This window comes from Grus americana, chromosome 36, assembly GCF_028858705.1.
Source record: "Grus americana isolate bGruAme1 chromosome 36, bGruAme1.mat, whole genome shotgun sequence".
Lineage (NCBI taxonomy): Eukaryota > Metazoa > Chordata > Aves > Gruiformes > Gruidae > Grus > Grus americana.
Genome location: NC_072887.1, coordinates 940237 through 959594, shown reverse-complemented (window position 1 = coordinate 959594; position 19358 = coordinate 940237). Strand labels below are relative to the sequence as shown.

General features: G+C 64.7%; 1 protein-coding gene across 1 annotated transcript; it reads right to left on the bottom strand.

Annotated features, from left to right (window-relative positions):
- Positions 1-4338: 4338 nt before the first annotated feature.
- On the bottom strand, positions 4339-4944 carry LOC129198806 (proline-rich protein 22-like; the record flags this gene model as incomplete). The annotated part of the gene is made up of 1 exon (XM_054808409.1): positions 4339-4944. A coding segment is annotated over one exon (606 nt), but the record flags the coding sequence as incomplete, so codon positions are not given.
- Between the last annotated feature and the right edge of the window lie 14414 nt (positions 4945-19358).

Below are 19358 nucleotides of genomic sequence, written 5' to 3'. Positions count from 1 at the left end.
TGTAGTGGGTGTCTGCTCCCGATGGCCCGGCCGGGATGCCCGCACTGCGGACTTATGCCATAGGCCATGAGGAGAAATCTCTGCACGAGTAGCCCTTGTCCTGATGGTGCAGATGTTCTGTTGGGCGGTCGGTCACTGGAACAGGCTGCCAGGGAAGTGGTCATGGCCCCAGGGCTGTCAGAGTTCAAGGAGCATCTGAGCGACTGTCGTAGTCATATGATTGAATTGTAGCTAGTCCTGCGGGGAGCAGGACATTGGACTTGATGATCCTTATGGGTCCCTTCCAAGTCGAGATGGTCTATGATTCTACGAAATAAAGATGCAAGTCACGCACCGAGTTCATCCAGAAAAGATCTGCCTGGGTTGGGTTTATTCTAAGTTGGGACGCAAGCGGTGGGGAGAAGGTGGGGTCCTGTGGGCTGAAGTTTGGGGGTGGGGGGGAGGGGGGTTAGACATGGGACATTTCAACTTGTGTTTTGTCAATTAAAAGCTGTTTCTCCAGAACGGCTCCCTGCCTGTGTGGGAGGGGGAGGGAGCGCGGGGGGGCACCGGGACACGGCACCCAAGAGGTGCCAAAGCCCCGCTGAGCCCCAGATCAGGGCCGGCGAGCCCCGAAGGGCGCCGAGCCCCCCCAGGGCCGAGTCACCGCCAGCGGGGCAGGCAATGGCAGGGGGGGTGGGGGGGGGGTTTACCCTGTCCCACCCTCGCCTCAAGAATCTGGCTGCCCCCTCCCCTCGCGGTGGCTCCCGGTCTCAGGGAAGCTCTTGGTGGGCCACCCAGTTGCACCCCGCGGCTGGGATGCGTGGGGATGGAGACCCGTGTCCCCGCGGGCCCTGTGTCCCCGGCCACGTGCGGTGCTGGGTGCACAGAGCTGCAGCATGGCCCAGGGCGGGCCTGGGGGGCGGGGGCTGGGGGGGGGGGGGGATGTGCCTGAAGGCTGGGGTCCTCTCAGCCCCGCCAAGGTTTTAGCAGGGGATGACCCCACCCTATCCCAGTCCTGCACCCGTGTCACCCCCGGGTGGCCCCATCTGCCCCAGACAGGCAAGTCTGTGGGGGAAACTGAGGCAGGAGCCCCTGGGTGACGCTGGGAGGACCCATGGCCTGGGCCCGCAGGTCCCAGCCCCCTGCACCCCCAAAGCTGGGAAGGGACCCAGGTGTGTGGGTGCTCCTGCAGCAGGGCTGCCCCCCAGTAGCAAGAGCCTGCACCCCTGCAGGGGTGGAGGCAGCCCAGGGGTGCAGCACCGAGCACATGGGCTGCAGCTCCGAGCACGTGGGCTGCAGGTCTGAGCATGCAGGTGCAGCGCAGAAGATGTGGGGTGTGGGGCCAAGCACGGAGAGGTGCAGCACGGAGCATAAGGGGGTGCAGCAGTGAGTGTTATAGTTGAATTGAGACAAATAGAGTCCAAAGTAAATTCAATTTCTATTTATTAAGGTAGGAAAGCAAAAGCAGCGCTGGGCGGCCGGGGAGTCGCAGCTCCACCGAGGGCTCGCGAATTCAAACAAGCCAAGCAGCCCCCTTTATAGGTTGATTTCGTGCCTTTCTGCTTCTTCCCTTAGCGTGGCTCCTTCAAGTCTGGGTAGTTTGTTAGAGAGATACAAATTGTCATAGTAACACAGCACTGCACTTTGCAACCTTGTGATCAAGCCTCGCCAAACAGGATGTTCTCTGGTGCAGAAAGATTGCTTTTCTCCTCTAACCCATTTTGATCACCAAATTACCTCCAATTACTTATTACAGTGAGCACATGGGGTGCAGCAGTGAGCAAAAGCGGGTGCCGGGCCGCGCACGTGGGGAGCAGCACCGAGCCTGCGGGGTGCAGCACCGGGCGCGCAAGGGCTGGTGGGTGCAGCCCCAGCTCGTGGGGACGGCACAAAACAACACAGGGTGCAGCACCGAGCAAGCAAGCGTGGTGCTGGGCTCAAAACACGAGGTGCAGCGCCGAGCACGCAGGGTGCAGGGCCGAGGATGTGCTGGGGAGCGAGCAGGCGTGGGCGCCTCTCCGAGATGCCTCCGGGTGAATGCATGACGCGTGGGGACCCAACAGGAGGAGCCAGCAGTGCTGAGGGAGCTGCATCTAGATTAGCTTTGCGTGGTCACGGGGACTGGGAGAGCTCGCCGAGGACGGGAAGAGAGCAAACACCACTCCTGTCTTCGAGGAGGACAGGAATGAAGACCTCGAAACCATGTGGTTGCATCTCTCCAGTGTGGAGAAGGATGGAGGCATTTGCAAGACTGACAGGAAGAGCCCACAGAAGAAGTTGGACGAGGACGTCTGAAGGGCTCTTTCAAGACTCCCTATGGAGAGAGCTGTTCTTCTACACCCGACACCATCATTACACCAATCTGCAACACGTGCCGCTCCTGCTCTCATCTGAGGCTCTTTTCTCCTCCAATGAACAGGAAGTCAAGCAAAAATGCTCAGGAGCTGGTTGCAAGGAAAGCCACAGGTTTCCACCGCATGCATTTCCAGTGGTCTTGCTGGAACAGGTGACCCAGAGAGATTGTGGCGTCTCCATCCTTGCAGGTGTTCAAAAGCCCTGGGCAAGCAGCTCTAGGTGGCCCTGCTCGAGCAGAGGGCTCGGACCACATGACCTCCAGAGGTCCCTCCCAACCTCAGCTACCCCACGGTTCTGTGGTTCCATGTGCAGCTGGACAGGAGGAAGGCAGGTGACGTTACGCAGGTGTAGCCACGCTGACGGGAAGACCATTGTAGACGGAAGAGTCAGTGATCTGCAGGGCAGGTTTCCGGTTCTGTGCTGTGCCCAGGGATCCCACTTGTTTTCCTTTGATGTGTCGGGAAGACACATCCCAGCATGTGCTCAAACACCATGGCAGCTTGGGAGCCGGTTACTTGGTCCCTTCTTTTGGAATTGCTCATAGACTCCTCAGAAACAGCGTCCTTGGGCTGACTGGGCCCACAGGAGTACGTCTGCAGAGAAAGGCAAAGAATTGGAGGTGAAGGCACCTCCTGAAGTCAGATTCCCTGCCCTGCTCTGGGCAGTCACTGAGTCATGGTATAGTCGAGGTTGGAAGGGGCCTCCGGAGGCCATCTGGTCCAAGCCCCTTGCTCAAGCAGGGCCACGTAGAACCGGTTGAGCAGGACCATGTGCAGCCAGCTTCTGCGTACCTCCAAGGAGGGAGGCACCACAACCTCTGTGGGCAACCTGTGCGAGGCTCAGCCACTCTAAGACTGAGCAGAGTTTCCTCATGTTCAGAGGGAACATGCTGTCTTACAGTTTGTGCCCACGGCCTCTGGCCCTGTCACTGGGCCCTGATCTGAGCAGAGCCTGGCTCCGTCTTCTTTGCACCCTCCCTTCAGGCACTTCTGGACATTGATAAGGTCCCCTCGAACCATCTCGTCTGTAGGATAAACAGGCCTCTCGCCTGCTTGTCCGGCGTGGAAGAAGGAACTCGATTGCTGCAGAAGCCTCCAAAGAACAGGAGGAAATGGAACGAAGCTGCGTCGGGGGAAGTTCAGAGTGGGCACGAGGAAAAGGTTCTTCGCCGAGAGGGTGGCGGGTGACGGGAACAGGCTCTCCAGGGAAGCGGCCGCGGCACCAAGCCTGCCTCTGCAGCAGAAGGGCTTTGTGCCGCAGAACTGTGCCGCCGGCTCCTTGCCTTCTCCTACGCGGAGAAAGAGGTGCTGCGGGTGCTCAGGACCCTGATGCTCTTTGCACCGTCGGAAAGGACCGTCTCCCGCAGATCCCCCAGCTGACGGTGACTCGCAGGACTGCCTGGTGGTCACCTGCTGGGCTGGGGGCTGCTGGGGGCTTTGTGCTGGGGCACAGCGGGACAGGAGGAGCCGGGGAGGCGGGGAGATGAGCGGGGAGACGAGTCCCCCCCCCCCGCCCCCCAGGTCTGTCCTTGGCCCAGGGGCTCCGTGCTGCTTTCTGCGTGGGGCCGTGTCCGTGAGTCCTGCAGGGAGCCGTCTGTCCTGGCTCCCCCGCCAAAGGGCTGCTCCCCCCGGGGAAGGGGATGGGGGAGAGTCCCCCCCCGCCCTTGCCTGCCCCGCTGGCGGTGACTCGGCCCTGGGGGGGCTCGGCGCCCTTCGGGGCTCGCCGGCCCTGATCTGGGGCTCAGCGGGGCTTTGGCACCTCTGGGGTGCCGTTTCCCGGTGCCTCCCCGCGCTCCCTCCCCCTCCCACACAGGCAGGGAGCCGTTCTGGAGAAACAGCTTTTAATTGACAAAACACAAGTTGAAATGTCCCATGTCTAACCCCCCTCCCCCCCACCCCCAAACGCACCACCCCTCCTCCCCCATCCCCCACTCCCCCCACCTCCACCTCATCCCTGCTCGGGCTCTACTTCCCCCCCTGCCACCCGCGTGCTGCCTGCCAGAGCCCTGCGCTTGCTGGCCGGCTTTGGCAAGGCGCTCTGCCCCCGCTTCTTGCCCCGCTTCTCGCAGGCGGCAGCCTGGGACGGTGGCAGGGCCATCCCCGCAGCCCCCCACGGCTCCCGGGGCTCCATCCCGATGCCGTAGAATTCCTCGAGGCTCAGGATGGCGTCGGTGATCTCGGGGACGCTGTAGTCGGGGGTGAGCAGCTCCTCGGGCAGCGAGAGCCAGGCAAAGTCGCAGGGGGGGATGGCTGCGCCGGTGCCACCAAGCTCCCCAGGCACGGGGCCGCTGCTGGGGCTGTCCTGGCTGACCCCCACCGTGTCCGGGGAGCAGCCGAAGAGCCTCAGGGCCTCTTCGAGAGGCACCTCCTCGGACACGGTGAGGTCGCCTGCCGGGTCCCCAAGGGCTTGGTCGTGGGGGGCAGCAGAAGGGCAGGGTTGGTCATCGCTGCCCGGGGTGAAGTTGCTGCCCCCGTGTGCCTCCGCAGGGGTGGCCGTGCCGGAGGTGGTGAGCCGGGCAGGTTGTCCCTCATGCCGGTAGCCGGGGATGGACGCCGGCAACACTGGGGAGGCAGGGGCCACCGCGCTCGCCTCTGCGCCGGTGTCCCCAGGGTCCCCAGGCGCGGGGCTGCTGCCGCCGGCATCCTCCTGGCTGGCCTCCACCCCATCCAGGGAGCAGCCCAAGAGACTTAGGGCCTCTTCGAGAAGCTCCCTGTCCGACACCCGGAGGTCTGCTGCCAGGTCCCCCAGGGCTGGGCTGGGGGAGCCATGGCTGCCCAGGGGGACGTTGGTGCCCGGGTGTGCCCCCACAGGGGTGGCCGTGCCACAGACGTCGGTCTGGGCAGGCTGCCCCTCGATGTGCTGGTTGCCGGGGATGGGCGTCGGCAACACCGGGGGGGCTGGGGCCACCGCTCTCCCCTCTGTGCCGGTGTCACCGGAGTCCCCAGGCATGGGGCTGCTGCCGGGACCGTCCTGGCTTGCCCCCACGGCATCCAGGGAGCACCCAAAGAGCCTGAGGGCCTCCCTGAGAAGCTCCTCCTCGGAGACTGCAAAGTCTCCATCCGCGTCCCCAAGGGCTCGGTGGTGGGGGCCAGCAGAGGGGCTGGGGGGGGCTTCGCGGCCCGGGGGGACGTTGGTGCCCGGGTGTGCCCCCGCAGGGCTGGCCGTGCCAGGGGTGGTAATCGCGGCAGGCTGCCCCTCGATGTGCCGGTAGCCGGGGCTGTATGTGGGCAGCGCTGGGGGGGCTGGGGCCTCCGCTCTCCCCTGATGGTGGTAGGGTGCGAGGTGTGGCGGCTGTGCCTGGGGGGTCAGAGGGGCTGCCCAGGCCGGGAGGGTCGTGCAGCCCCCGGGGCCCCACAGGGCAGCACGCGGCAGAGCAGCGGTGCCATGGCTGAGCGCGGAGCTGTCCGGGGCAGGCACGCTGGCGACCGTCCACTGGATGTGGAAGACGCGGGGGTGGAAGAAGCAGCCGCACGGAGCCCTCTGCAGACCTGTGTGGGTGAGAGGGAGCCGTGCTGGGCTGGGAGGACCCTCGAGGGCCAGCCACCGAGCCGGCCCCGATGGCCGACGTCCCCCGGCTCTGTGCCGGGCACGTGGGGAGCTTGTGGCCGGGGCGCTCCGCGCGGGGTGAGCTGCTGTGCCGGGGGGCCGGGGATGCAAACCAGGGAGGAGACTCGCCCACAGGAGGTGAACCGGGAGAGATGGCCCCAAGTATTTGGGAAATTCTCGGGGAACTGGATTTCCTGGGCACGCAGCACCCAGGCCAGAACTGCCAGGGGGACGGGGTGCTGGGGGCGCCGGGGTGGCAGAGCAGCCAGGGGTGCCGTACCTGCTGGTGGTAGTGCCTGGGGGCCCTGGGGTGCCACCCACACTGAGGGGGCCCAGGCTGCGGGGAAGGGCTGCTGCTGGAGGGGCAGTTGGCACAGGGTGGCTGAGCCTGGAGGAGAGACAGGAGCGATGGCCGGCGGTCACCTCCGCTCTTGCCCCCAAGAGCGTCCCCGGGCTGCAGGGGTCGGGGTGGGTGCCTACCTCGGGGGTAGAAGGTTTGGGGAAGGACAAGCGTCTGCAGGAGCGGGGGTGCCGGGGGGTGCCGGGGGCCGCGCGCTGGGAGCCGCAGTGGTGGCGGCGGTGGCGGCGGCATGTCGCGTTCTGGCTGTTGGCTGCTAAGGACTCTGTGGCGTCTCCCAGGAGGGAATGTGGGGTCTCCGCGTGTTCCGCCCCGCCCCAACAGCCTCCCCAGCCTGGGGAGGGAAAGGCTTCGGGGGGGGGGGGGCCTTGCTGCGTTCCCAGAGCTGGCACGTCCCTGGGATTCGTGGGACTCGGTGGGACGAGTGCCACGCCTGGAGTGCTGGCACGGAGGCTGCAGGCTGTTCAGGAGGGGTAGGCAGGGCAGGCGAGGTGGAGGGGTCGCACTCTGTGGAAGGGAGAGCTTGGACGGTACGGCCCTTACGGTCAGCAAGGGTGTGGTGGAGAGCCTCTGGCTGAGGATGAGGGGCATGGAAAACAAAGCGGCTGTTGTAGTGGGTGTCTGCTCCCGATGGCCCGGCCGGGATGCCCGCACTGCGGACTTATGCCATAGGCCATGAGGAGAAATCTCTGCACGAGTAGCCCTTGTCCTGATGGTGCAGATGTTCTGTTGGGCGGTCGGTCACTGGAACAGGCTGCCAGGGAAGTGGTCACGGCCCCAGGGCTGTCAGAGTTCAAGGAGCATCTGAGCGACTGTCGTAGTCATATGATTGAATTGTAGCTAGTCCTGCGGGGAGCAGGACATTGGACTTGATGATCCTTATGGGTCCCTTCCAAGTCGAGATGGTCTATGATTCTACGAAATAAAGATGCAAGTCACGCACCGAGTTCATCCAGAAAAGATCTGCCTGGGTTGGGTTTATTCTAAGTTGGGACGCAAGCGGTGGGGAGAAGGTGGGGTCCTGTGGGCTGAAGTTTGGGGGTGGGGGGGAGGGGGGTTAGACATGGGACATTTCAACTTGTGTTTTGTCAATTAAAAGCTGTTTCTCCAGAACGGCTCCCTGCCTGTGTGGGAGGGGGAGGGAGCGCGGGGGGGCACCGGGAAACGGCACCCAAGAGGTGCCAAAGCCCCGCTGAGCCCCAGATCAGGGCCGGCGAGCCCCGAAGGGCGCCGAGCCCCCCCAGGGCGAGTCACCGCCAGCGGGGCAGGCAATGGCGGGGGGGGGGTGGGGTGGGGGGTTTACCCTGTCCCACCCTCGCCTCAAGAATCTGGCTGCCCCCTCCCCTCGCGGTGGCTCCCGGTCTCAGGGAAGCTCTTGGTGGGCCACCCAGTTGCACCCCGCGGCTGGGATGCGTGGGGATGGAGACCCGTGTCCCCGCGGGCCCTGTGTCCCCGGCCACGTGCGGTGCTGGGTGCACAGAGCTGCAGCATGGCCCAGGGCGGGCCTGGGGGGCGGGGGCTGGGGGGGGGGGGGGATGTGCCTGAAGGCTGGGGTCCTCTCAGCCCCGCCAAGGTTTTAGCAGGGGATGACCCCACCCTATCCCTGTCCTGCACCCGTGTCACCCCCGGGTGGCCCCATCTGCCCCAGACAGGCAAGTCTGTGGGGGAAACTGAGGCAGGAGCCCCTGGGTGACGCTGGGAGGACCCATGGCCTGGGCCCGCGGGTCCCAGCCCCCTGCACCCCCAAAGCTGGGAAGGGACCCAGGTGTGTGGGTGCTCCTGCAGCAGGGCTGCCCCCCAGTAGCAAGAGCCTGCACCCCTGCAGGGGTGGAGGCAGCCCAGGGGTGCAGCTCCGAGCACGTGGGCTGCAGGTCTGAGCATGCAGGTGCAGCGCAGAAGATGTGGGGTGTGGGGCCAAGCACGGAGAGGTGCAGCACGGAGCATAAGGGGGTGCAGCAGTGAGTGTTATAGTTGAATTGAGACAAATAGAGTCCAAAGTAAATTCAATTTCTATTTATTAAGGTAGGAAAGCAAAAGCAGCGCTGGGCGGCCGGGGAGTCGCAGCTCCACCGAGGGCTCGCGAATTCAAACAAGCCAAGCAGCCCCCTTTATAGGTTGATTTCGTGCCTTTCTGCTTCTTCCCTTAGCGTGGCTCCTTCAAGTCTGGGTAGTTTGTTAGAGAGATACAAATTGTCATAGTAACACAGCACTGCACTTTGCAACCTTGTGATCAAGCCTCGCCAAACAGGATGTTCTCTGGTGCAGAAAGATTGCTTTTCTCCTCTAACCCATTTTGATCACCAAATTACCTCCAATTACTTATTACAGTGAGCACATGGGGTGCAGCAGTGAGCAAAAGCGGGTGCCGGGCCGCGCACGTGGGGAGCAGCACCGAGCCTGCGGGGTGCAGCACCGGGCGCGCAAGGGCTGGTGGGTGCAGCCCCAGCTCGTGGGGACGGCACAAAACAACACAGGGTGCAGCACCGAGCAAGCAAGCGTGGTGCTGGGCTCAAAACACGAGGTGCAGCGCCGAGCACGCAGGGTGCAGGGCCGAGGATGTGCTGGGGAGCGAGCAGGCGTGGGCGCCTCTCCGAGATGCCTCCGGGTGAATGCATGACGCGTGGGGACCCAACAGGAGGAGCCAGCAGTGCTGAGGGAGCTGCATCTAGATTAGCTTTGCGTGGTCACGGGGACTGGGAGAGCTCGCCGAGGACGGGAAGAGAGCAAACACCACTCCTGTCTTCGAGGAGGACAGGAATGAAGACCTCGAAACCATGTGGTTGCATCTCTCCAGTGTGGAGAAGGATGGAGGCATTTGCAAGACTGACAGGAAGAGCCCACAGAAGAAGTTGGACGAGGACGTCTGAAGGGCTCTTTCAAGACTCCCTATGGAGAGAGCTGTTCTTCTACACCCGACACCATCATTACACCAATCTGCAACACGTGCCGCTCCTGCTCTCATCTGAGGCTCTTTTCTCCTCCAATGAACAGGAAGTCAAGCAAAAATGCTCAGGAGCTGGTTGCAAGGAAAGCCACAGGTTTCCACCGCATGCATTTCCAGTGGTCTTGCTGGAACAGGTGACCCAGAGAGATTGTGGCGTCTCCATCCTTGCAGGTGTTCAAAAGCCCTGGGCAAGCAGCTCTAGGTGGCCCTGCTCGAGCAGAGGGCTCGGACCACATGACCTCCAGAGGTCCCTCCCAACCTCAGCTACCCCACGGTTCTGTGGTTCCATGTGCAGCTGGACAGGAGGAAGGCAGGTGACGTTACGCAGGTGTAGCCACGCTGACGGGAAGACCATTGTAGACGGAAGAGTCAGTGATCTGCAGGGCAGGTTTCCGGTTCTGTGCTGTGCCCAGGGATCCCACTTGTTTTCCTTTGATGTGTCGGGAAGACACATCCCAGCATGTGCTCAAACACCATGGCAGCTTGGGAGCCGGTTACTTGGTCCCTTCTTTTGGAATTGCTCATAGACTCCTCAGAAACAGCGTCCTTGGGCTGACTGGGCCCACAGGAGTACGTCTGCAGAGAAAGGCAAAGAATTGGAGGTGAAGGCACCTCCTGAAGTCAGATTCCCTGCCCTGCTCTGGGCAGTCACTGAGTCATGGTATAGTCGAGGTTGGAAGGGGCCTCCGGAGGCCATCTGGTCCAAGCCCCTTGCTCAAGCAGGGCCACGTAGAACCGGTTGAGCAGGACCATGTGCAGCCAGCTTCTGCGTACCTCCAAGGAGGGAGGCACCACAACCTCTGTGGGCAACCTGTGCGAGGCTCAGCCACTCTAAGACTGAGCAGAGTTTCCTCATGTTCAGAGGGAACATGCTGTCTTACAGTTTGTGCCCACGGCCTCTGGCCCTGTCACTGGGCCCTGATCTGAGCAGAGCCTGGCTCCGTCTTCTTTGCACCCTCCCTTCAGGCACTTCTGGACATTGATAAGGTCCCCTCGAACCATCTCGTCTGTAGGATAAACAGGCCTCTCGCCTGCTTGTCCGGCGTGGAAGAAGGAACTCGATTGCTGCAGAAGCCTCCAAAGAACAGGAGGAAATGGAACGAAGCTGCGTCGGGGGAAGTTCAGAGTGGGCACGAGGAAAAGGTTCTTCGCCGAGAGGGTGGCGGGTGACGGGAACAGGCTCTCCAGGGAAGCGGCCGCGGCACCAAGCCTGCCTCTGCAGCAGAAGGGCTTTGTGCCGCAGAACTGTGCCGCCGGCTCCTTGCCTTCTCCTACGCGGAGAAAGAGGTGCTGCGGGTGCTCAGGACCCTGATGCTCTTTGCACCGTCGGAAAGGACCGTCTCCCGCAGATCCCCCAGCTGACGGTGACTCGCAGGACTGCCTGGTGGTCACCTGCTGGGCTGGGGGCTGCTGGGGGCTTTGTGCTGGGGCACAGCGGGACAGGAGGAGCCGGGGAGGCGGGGAGATGAGCGGGGAGACGAGTCCCCCCCCCCCGCCCCCCAGGTCTGTCCTTGGCCCAGGGGCTCCGTGCTGCTTTCTGCGTGGGGCCGTGTCCGTGAGTCCTGCAGGGAGCCGTCTGTCCTGGCTCCCCCGCCAAAGGGCTGCTCCCCCCGGGGAAGGGGATGGGGGAGAGTCCCCCCCCGCCCTTGCCTGCCCCGCTGGCGGTGACTCGGCCCTGGGGGGGCTCGGCGCCCTTCGGGGCTCGCCGGCCCTGATCTGGGGCTCAGCGGGGCTTTGGCACCTCTGGGGTGCCGTTTCCCGGTGCCCCCGCGCTCCCTCCCCCTCCCACACAGGCAGGGAGCCGTTCTGGAGAAACAGCTTTTAATTGACAAAACACAAGTTGAAATGTCCCATGTCTAACCCCCTCCCCCCCACCCCCAAACGCACCACCCCTCCTCCCCCATCCCCCACTCCCCCCACCTCCACCTCATCCCTGCTCGGGCTCTACTTCCCCCCTGCCACCCGCGTGCTGCCTGCCAGAGCCCTGCGCTTGCTGGCCGGCTTTGGCAAGGCGCTCTGCCCCCGCTTCTTGCCCCGCTTCTCGCAGGCGGCAGCCTGGGACGGTGGCAGGGCCATCCCCGCAGCCCCCCACGGCTCCCGGGGCTCCATCCCGATGCCGTAGAATTCCTCGAGGCTCAGGATGGCGTCGGTGATCTCGGGGACGCTGTAGTCGGGGGTGAGCAGCTCCTCGGGCAGCGAGAGCCAGGCAAAGTCGCAGGGGGGGATGGCTGCGCCGGTGCCACCAAGCTCCCCAGGCACGGGGCCGCTGCTGGGGCTGTCCTGGCTGACCCCCACCGTGTCCGGGGAGCAGCCGAAGAGCCTCAGGGCCTCTTCGAGAGGCACCTCCTCGGACACGGTGAGGTCGCCTGCCGGGTCCCCAAGGGCTTGGTCGTGGGGGGCAGCAGAAGGGCAGGGTTGGTCATCGCTGCCCGGGGTGAAGTTGCTGCCCCCGTGTGCCTCCGCAGGGGTGGCCGTGCCGGAGGTGGTGAGCCGGGCAGGTTGTCCCTCATGCCGGTAGCCGGGGATGGACGCCGGCAACACTGGGGAGGCAGGGGCCACCGCGCTCGCCTCTGCGCCGGTGTCCCCAGGGTCCCCAGGCGCGGGGGGCTGCCGCCGGCATCCTCCTGGCTGGCCTCCACCCCATCCAGGGAGCAGCCCAAGAGACTTAGGGCCTCTTCGAGAAGCTCCCTGTCCGACACCCGGAGGTCTGCTGCCAGGTCCCCCAGGGCTGGGCTGGGGGAGCCATGGCTGCCCAGGGGGACGTTGGTGCCGGGTGTGCCCCACAGGGGTGGCCGTGCCACAGACGTCGGTCTGGGCAGGCTGCCCCTCGATGTGCTGGTTGCCGGGGATGGGCGTCGGCAACACCGGGGGGGCTGGGGCCACCGCTCTCCCCTCTGTGCCGGTGTCACCGGAGTCCCCAGGCATGGGGCTGCTGCCGGGACCGTCCTGGCTTGCCCCCACGGCATCCAGGGAGCACCCAAAGAGCCTGAGGGCCTCCCTGAGAAGCTCCTCCTCGGAGACTGCAAAGTCTCCATCCGCGTCCCCAAGGGCTCGGTGGTGGGGGCCAGCAGAGGGGCTGGGGGGGGCTTCGCGGCCCGGGGGGACGTTGGTGCCCGGGTGTGCCCCCGCAGGGCTGGCCGTGCCAGGGGTGGTAATCGCGGCAGGCTGCCCCTCGATGTGCCGGTAGCCGGGCTGTATGTGGGCAGCGCTGGGGGGGCTGGGGCCTCCGCTCTCCCCTGATGGTGGTAGGGTGGAGGTGCGGGTGTGGCGGCTGTGCCTGGGGGGTCAGAGGGGCTGCCCAGGCCGGGAGGGTCGTGCAGCCCCCGGGGCCCCACAGGGCAGCACGCGGCAGAGCAGCGGTGCCATGGCTGAGCGCGGAGCTGTCCGGGGCAGGCACGCTGGCGACCGTCCACTGGATGTGGAAGACGCGGGGGTGGAAGAAGCAGCGCACGGAGCCCTCTGCAGACCTGTGTGGGTGAGAGGGAGCCGTGCTGGGCTGGGAGGACCCTCGAGGGCCAGCCACCGAGCCGGCCCCGATGGCCGACGTCCCCCGGCTCTGTGCCGGGCACGTGGGGAGCTTGTGGCCGGGGCGCTCCGCGCGGGGTGAGCTGCTGTGCCGGGGGGCCGGGGATGCAAACCAGGGAGGAGACTCGCCCACAGGAGGTGAACCGGGAGAGATGGCCCCAAGTATTTGGGAAATTCTCGGGGAACTGGATTTCCTGGGCACGCAGCACCCAGGCCAGAACTGCCAGGGGGACGGGGTGCTGGGGGGCCGGGGGGTGGCAGAGCAGCCAGGGGTGCCGTACCTGCTGGTGGTAGTGCCTGGGGGCCCTGGGGTGCCACCCACACTGAGGGGGCCCAGGCTGCGGGGAAGGGCTGCTGCTGGAGGGGCAGTTGGCACAGGGTGGCTGAGCCTGGAGGAGAGACAGGAGCGATGGCCGGCGGTCACCTCCGCTCTTGCCCCCAAGAGCGTCCCCGGGCTGCAGGGGTCGGGGTGGGTGCCTACCTCGGGGGTAGAAGGTTTGGGGAAGGACAAGCGTCTGCAGGAGCGGGGGTGCCGGGGGGTGCCGGGGGCCGCGCGCTGGGAGCCGCAGTGGTGGCGGCGGTGGCGGCGGCATGTCGCGTTCTGGCTGTTGGCTGCTAAGGACTCTGTGGCGTCTCCCAGGAGGGAATGTGGGGTCTCCGCGTGTTCCGCCCCGCCCCAACAGCCTCCCCAGCCTGGGGAGGGAAAGGCTTCGGGGGGGGGGGGCCTTGCTGCGTTCCCAGAGCTGGCACGTCCCTGGGATTCGTGGGACTCGGTGGGACGAGTGCCACGCCTGGAGTGCTGGCACGGAGGCTGCAGGCTGTTCAGGAGGGGTAGGCAGGGCAGGCGAGGTGGGGGGTCGCACTCTGTGGAAGGGAGAGCTTGGACGGTACGGCCCTTACGGTCAGCAAGGGTGTGGTGGAGAGCCTCTGGCTGAGGATGAGGGGCATGGAAAACAAAGCGGCTGTTGTAGTGGGTGTCTGCTCCCGATGGCCCGGCCGGGATGCCCGCACTGCGGACTTATGCCATAGGCCATGAGGAGAAATCTCTGCACGAGTAGCCCTTGTCCTGATGGTGCAGATGTTCTGTTGGGCGGTCGGTCACTGGAACAGGCTGCCAGGGAAGTGGTCACGGCCCCAGGGCTGTCAGAGTTCAAGGAGCATCTGAGCGACTGTCGTAGTCATATGATTGAATTGTAGCTAGTCCTGCGGGAGCAGGACATTGGACTTGATGATCCTTATGGGTCCCTTCCAAGTCGAGATGGTCTATGATTCTACGAAATAAAGATGCAAGTCACGCACCGAGTTCATCCAGAAAAGATCTGCCTGGGTTGGGTTTATTCTAAGTTGGGACGCAAGCGGTGGGGAGAAGGTGGGGTCCTGTGGGCTGAAGTTTGGGGGTGGGGGGGAGGGGGGTTAGACATGGGACATTTCAACTTGTGTTTTGTCAATTAAAAGCTGTTTCTCCAGAACGGCTCCCTGCCTGTGTGGGAGGGGGAGGAGGGAGCGCGGGGGGCACCGGGAAACGGCACCCAAGAGGTGCCAAAGCCCCGCTGAGCCCCAGATCAGGGCCGGCGAGCCCCGAAGGGCGCCGAGCCCCCCCAGGGCGAGTCACCGCCAGCGGGGGCAGGCGGGGGGGGGGGGGGGGGGGGGTTTACCCTGTCCCACCCTCGCCTCAAGAATCTGGCTGCCCCCTCCCCTCGCGGTGGCTCCGGTCTCAGGGAAGCTCTTGGTGGGCCACCCAGTTGCACCCCGCGGCTGGGATGCGTGGGGATGGAGACCCGTGTCCCCGCGGGCCCTGTGTCCCCGGCCACGTGCGGGTGCTGGGTGCACAGAGCTGCAGCATGGCCCAGGGCGGGCTGGGGGGCGGGGGCTGGGGGGGGGGGGGGATGTGCCTGAAGGCTGGGGTCCTCTCAGCCCCGCCAAGGTTTTAGCAGGGGATGACCCCACCCTATCCCTGTCCTGCACCCGTGTCACCCCGGGTGGCCCCATCTGCCCCAGACAGGCAAGTCTGTGGGGGAAACTGAGGCAGGAGCCCCTGGGTGACGCTGGGAGGACCCATGGCCTGGGCCCGCAGGTCCCAGCCCCCTGCACCCCCAAAGCTGGGAAGGGACCCAGGTGTGTGGGTGCTCCTGCAGCAGGGCTGCCCCCAGTAGCAAGAGCCTGCACCTGCAAGGCAGCCAGGGGTGCAGGGCAGGGGGCAGCCCAGGGGTGCAGCGAGCACATGGGCTGCAGCTCCGAGCACGTGGGCTGCAGGTCTGAGCATGCAGGTGCAGCGCAGAAGATGTGGGGTGTGGGGCCAAGCACGGAGAGGTGCAGCACGGAGCATAGGGGGGTGCAGCAGTGAGTGTTATAGTTGAATTGAGACAAATAGAGTCCAAAGTAAATTCAATTTCTATTTATTAAGGTAGGAAAGCAAAAGCAGCGCTGGGCGGCCGGGGAGTCGCAGCTCCACCGAGGGCTCGCGAATTCAAACAAGCCAAGCAGCCCCCTTTATAGGTTGATTTCGTGCCTTTCTGCTTCTTCCCTTAGCGTGGCTCCTTCAAGTCTGGGTAGTTTGTTAGAGAGATACAAATTGTCATAGTAACACAGCACTGCACTTTGCAACCTTGTGATCAAGCCTCGCCAAACAGGATGTTCTCTGGTGCAGAAAGATTGCTTTTCTCCTCTAACCCATTTTGATCACCAAATTACCTCCAATTACTTATTACAGTGAGCACATGGGGTGCAGCAGTGAGCAAAAGCGGGTGCCGGGCCGCGCACGTGGGGAGCAGCACCGAGCCTGCGGGGTGCAGCACGGGCGCGCAAGGGCTGGTGGGTGCAGCCCCAGCTCGTGGGGACGGCACAAAACAACACAGGGTGCAGCACCGAGCAAGCAAGCGTGGTGCTGGGCTCAAAACACGAGGTGCAGCGCCGAGCACGCAGGGTGCAGGGCCGAGGATGTGCTGGGGAGCGAGCAGGCGTGGGCGCCTCTCCGAGATGCCTCCGGGTGAATGCATGACGCGTGGGGACCCAACAGGAGGAGCCAGCAGTGCTGAGGGAGCTGCATCTAGATTAGCTTTGCGTGGTCACGGGGACTGGGAGAGCTCGCCGAGGACGGGAAGAGAGCAAACACCACTCCTGTCTTCGAGGAGGACAGGAATGAAGACCTCGAAACCATGTGGTTGCATCTCTCCAGTGTGGAGAAGGATGGAGGCATTTGCAAGACTGACAGGAAGAGCCCACAGAAGAAGTTGGACGAGGACGTCTGAAGGGCTCTTTCAAGACTCCCTATGGAGAGAGCTGTTCTTCTACACCCGACACCATCATTACACCAATCTGCAACACGTGCCGCTCCTGCTCTCATCTGAGGCTCTTTTCTCTCCAATGAACAGGAAGTCAAGCAAAAATGCTCAGGAGCTGGTTGCAAGGAAAGCCACAGGTTTCCACCGCATGCATTTCCAGTGGTCTTGCTGGAACAGGTGACCCAGAGAGATTGTGGCGTCTCCATCCTTGCAGGTGTTCAAAAGCCCTGGGCAAGCAGCTCTAGGTGGCCCTGCTCGAGCAGAGGGCTCGGACCACATGACCTCCAGAGGTCCCTCCCAACCTCAGCTACCCCACGGTTCTGTGGTTCCATGTGCAGCTGGACAGGAGGAAGGCAGGTGACGTTACGCAGGTGTAGCCACGCTGACGGGAAGACCATTGTAGACGGAAGAGTCAGTGATCTGCAGGGCAGGTTTCCGGTTCTGTGCTGTGCCCAGGGATCCCACTTGTTTTCCTTTGATGTGTCGGGAAGACACATCCCAGCATGTGCTCAAACACCATGGCAGCTTGGGAGCCGGTTACTTGGTCCCTTCTTTTGGAATTGCTCATAGACTCCTCAGAAACAGCGTCCTTGGGCTGACTGGGCCCACAGGAGTACGTCTGCAGAGAAAGGCAAAGAATTGGAGGTGAAGGCACCTCCTGAAGTCAGCTTCCTGCTCTGGGCAGTCACTGAGTCATGGTATAGTCGAGGTTGGAAGGGGCCTCCGGAGGCCATCTGGTCCAAGCCCCTTGCTCAAGCAGGGCCACGTAGAACCGGTTGAGCAGGACCATGTGCAGCCAGCTTCTGCGTACCTCCAAGGAGGGAGGCACCACAACCTCTGTGGGCAACCTGTGCGAGGCTCAGCCACTCTAAGACTGAGCAGAGTTTCCTCATGTTCAGAGGGAACATGCTGTCTTACAGTTTGTGCCCACGGCCTCTGGCCCTGTCACTGGGCCCTGATCTGAGCAGAGCCTGGCTCCGTCTTCTTTGCACCCTCCCTTCAGGCACTTCTGGACATTGATAAGGTCCCCTCGAACCATCTCGTCTGTAGGATAAACAGGCCTCTCGCCTGCTTGTCCGGCGTGGAAGAAGGAACTCGATTGCTGCAGAAGCCTCCAAAGAACAGGAGGAAATGGAACGAAGCTGCGTCGGGGGAAGTTCAGAGTGGGCACGAGGAAAAGGTTCTTCGCCGAGAGGGTGGCGGGTGACGGGAACAGGCTCTCCAGGGAAGCGGCCCGCGGCACCAAGCCTGCCTCTGCAGCAGAAGGGCTTTGTGCCGCAGAACTGTGCCGCCGGCTCCTTGCCTTCTCCTACGCGGAGAAAGAGGTGCTGCGGGTGCTCAGGACCCTGATGCTCTTTGCACCGTCGGAAAGGACCGTCTCCCGCAGATCCCCCAGCTGACGGTGACTCGCAGGACTGCCTGGTGGTCACCTGCTGGGCTGGGGGCTGCTGGGGGCTTTGTGCTGGGGCACAGCGGGACAGGAGGAGCCGGGGAGGCGGGGAGATGAGCGGGGAGACGAGTCCCCCCCCCCGCCCCCAGGTCTGTCCTTGGCCCAGGGGCTCCGTGCTGCTTTCTGCGTGGGGCCGTGTCCGTGAGTCCTGCAGGGAGCCGTCTGTCCTGGCTCCCCCGCCAAAGGGCTGCTCCCCCGGGGAAGGGGATGGGGGAGAGTCCCCCCCGCCCTTGCCTGCCCCGCTGGCGGTGACTCGGCCCTGGGGGGGCTCGGCGCCCTTCGGGGCTCGCCGGCCCTGATCTGGGGCTCAGCGGGGCTTTGGCACCTCTGGGGTGCCGTTTCCCGGTGCCCCCCCGCGCTCCCTCCCCCTCCCACACAGGCAGGGAGCCGTTCTGGAGAAACAGCTTTTAATTGACAAAACACAAGTTGAAATGTCCCATGTCTAACCCCCTCCCCCCCACCCCCAAACGCACCACCCCTCCTCCCCCATCCCCCACTCCCCCCACCTCCACCTCATCCCTGCTCGGGCTCTACTTCCCCCCCTGCCACCCGCGTGCTGCCTGCCAGAGCCCTGCGCTTGCTGGCCGGCTTTGGCAAGGCGCTCTGCCCCCGCTTCTTGCCCCGCTTCTCGCAGGCGGCAGCCTGGGACGGTGGCAGGGCCATCCCCGCAGCCCCCCACGGCTCCCGGGGCTCCATCCCGATGCCGTAGAATTCCTCGAGGCTCAGGATGGCGTCGGTGATCTCGGGGACGCTGTAGTCGGGGGTGTGAGCAGCTCCTCGGGCAGCGAGAGCCAGGCAAAGTCGCAGGGGGGGATGGCTGCGCCGGTGCCACCAAGCTCCCAGGCACGGGGCCGCTGCTGGGGCTGTCCTGGCTGACCCCCACCGTGTCCGGGGAGCAGCCGAAGAGCCTCAGGGCCTCTTCGAGAGGCACCTCCTCGGACACGGTGAGGTCGCCTGCCGGGTCCCAAGGGCTTGGTCGTGGGGGGCAGCAGAAGGGCAGGGTTGGTCATCGCTGCCGGGGTGAAGTTGCTGCCCCCGTGTGCCTCCGCAGGGGTGGCCGTGCCGGAGATGGTGAGCCGGGCAGGTTGTCCCTCATGCCGGTAGCCGGGGATGGACGCCGGCAACACTGGGGAGGCAGGGGCCACCGCGCTCGCCTCTGCGCCGGTGTCCCCAGGGTCCCCAGGCGCGGGGCTGCTGCCGCCGGCATCCTCCTGGCTGGCCTCCACCCATCCAGGGAGCAGCCCAAGAGACTTAGGGCCTCTTCGAGAAGCTCCCTGTCCGACACCCGGAGGTCTGCTGCCAGGTCCCCCAGGGCTGGGCTGGGGGAGCCATGGCTGCCCAGGGGGACGTTGGTGCCCGGGTGTGCCCCCACAGGGGTGGCCGTGCCACAGACGTCGGTCTGGGCAGGCTGCCCTCGATGTGCTGGTTGCCGGGGATGGGCGTCGGCAACACCGGGGGGGGCTGGGGCCACCGCTCTCCCCTCTGTGCCGGTGTCACCGGAGTCCCCAGGCATGGGGCTGCTGCCGGGACCGTCCTGGCTTGCCCCCACGGCATCCAGGGAGCACCCAAAGAGCCTGAGGGCCTCCCTGAGAAGCTCCTCCTCGGAGACTGCAAAGTCTCCATCCGCGTCCCCAAGGGCTCGGTGGTGGGGGCCAGCAGAGGGGCTGGGGGGGGGCTTCGCGGCCCGGGGGGGACGTTGGTGCCCGGTGTGCCCCGCAGGGCTGGCCGTGCCAGGGGTGGTAATCGCGGCAGGCTGCCCCTCGATGTGCCGGTAGCCGGGGCTGTATGTGGGCAGCGCTGGGGGGGGCTGGGGCCTCCGCTCTCCCCTGATGGTGGGTAGGGTGCGAGGTGTGGCGGCTGTGCCTGGGGGGTCAGAGGGGCTGCCCAGGCCGGGAGGGTCGTGCAGCCCCCGGGGCC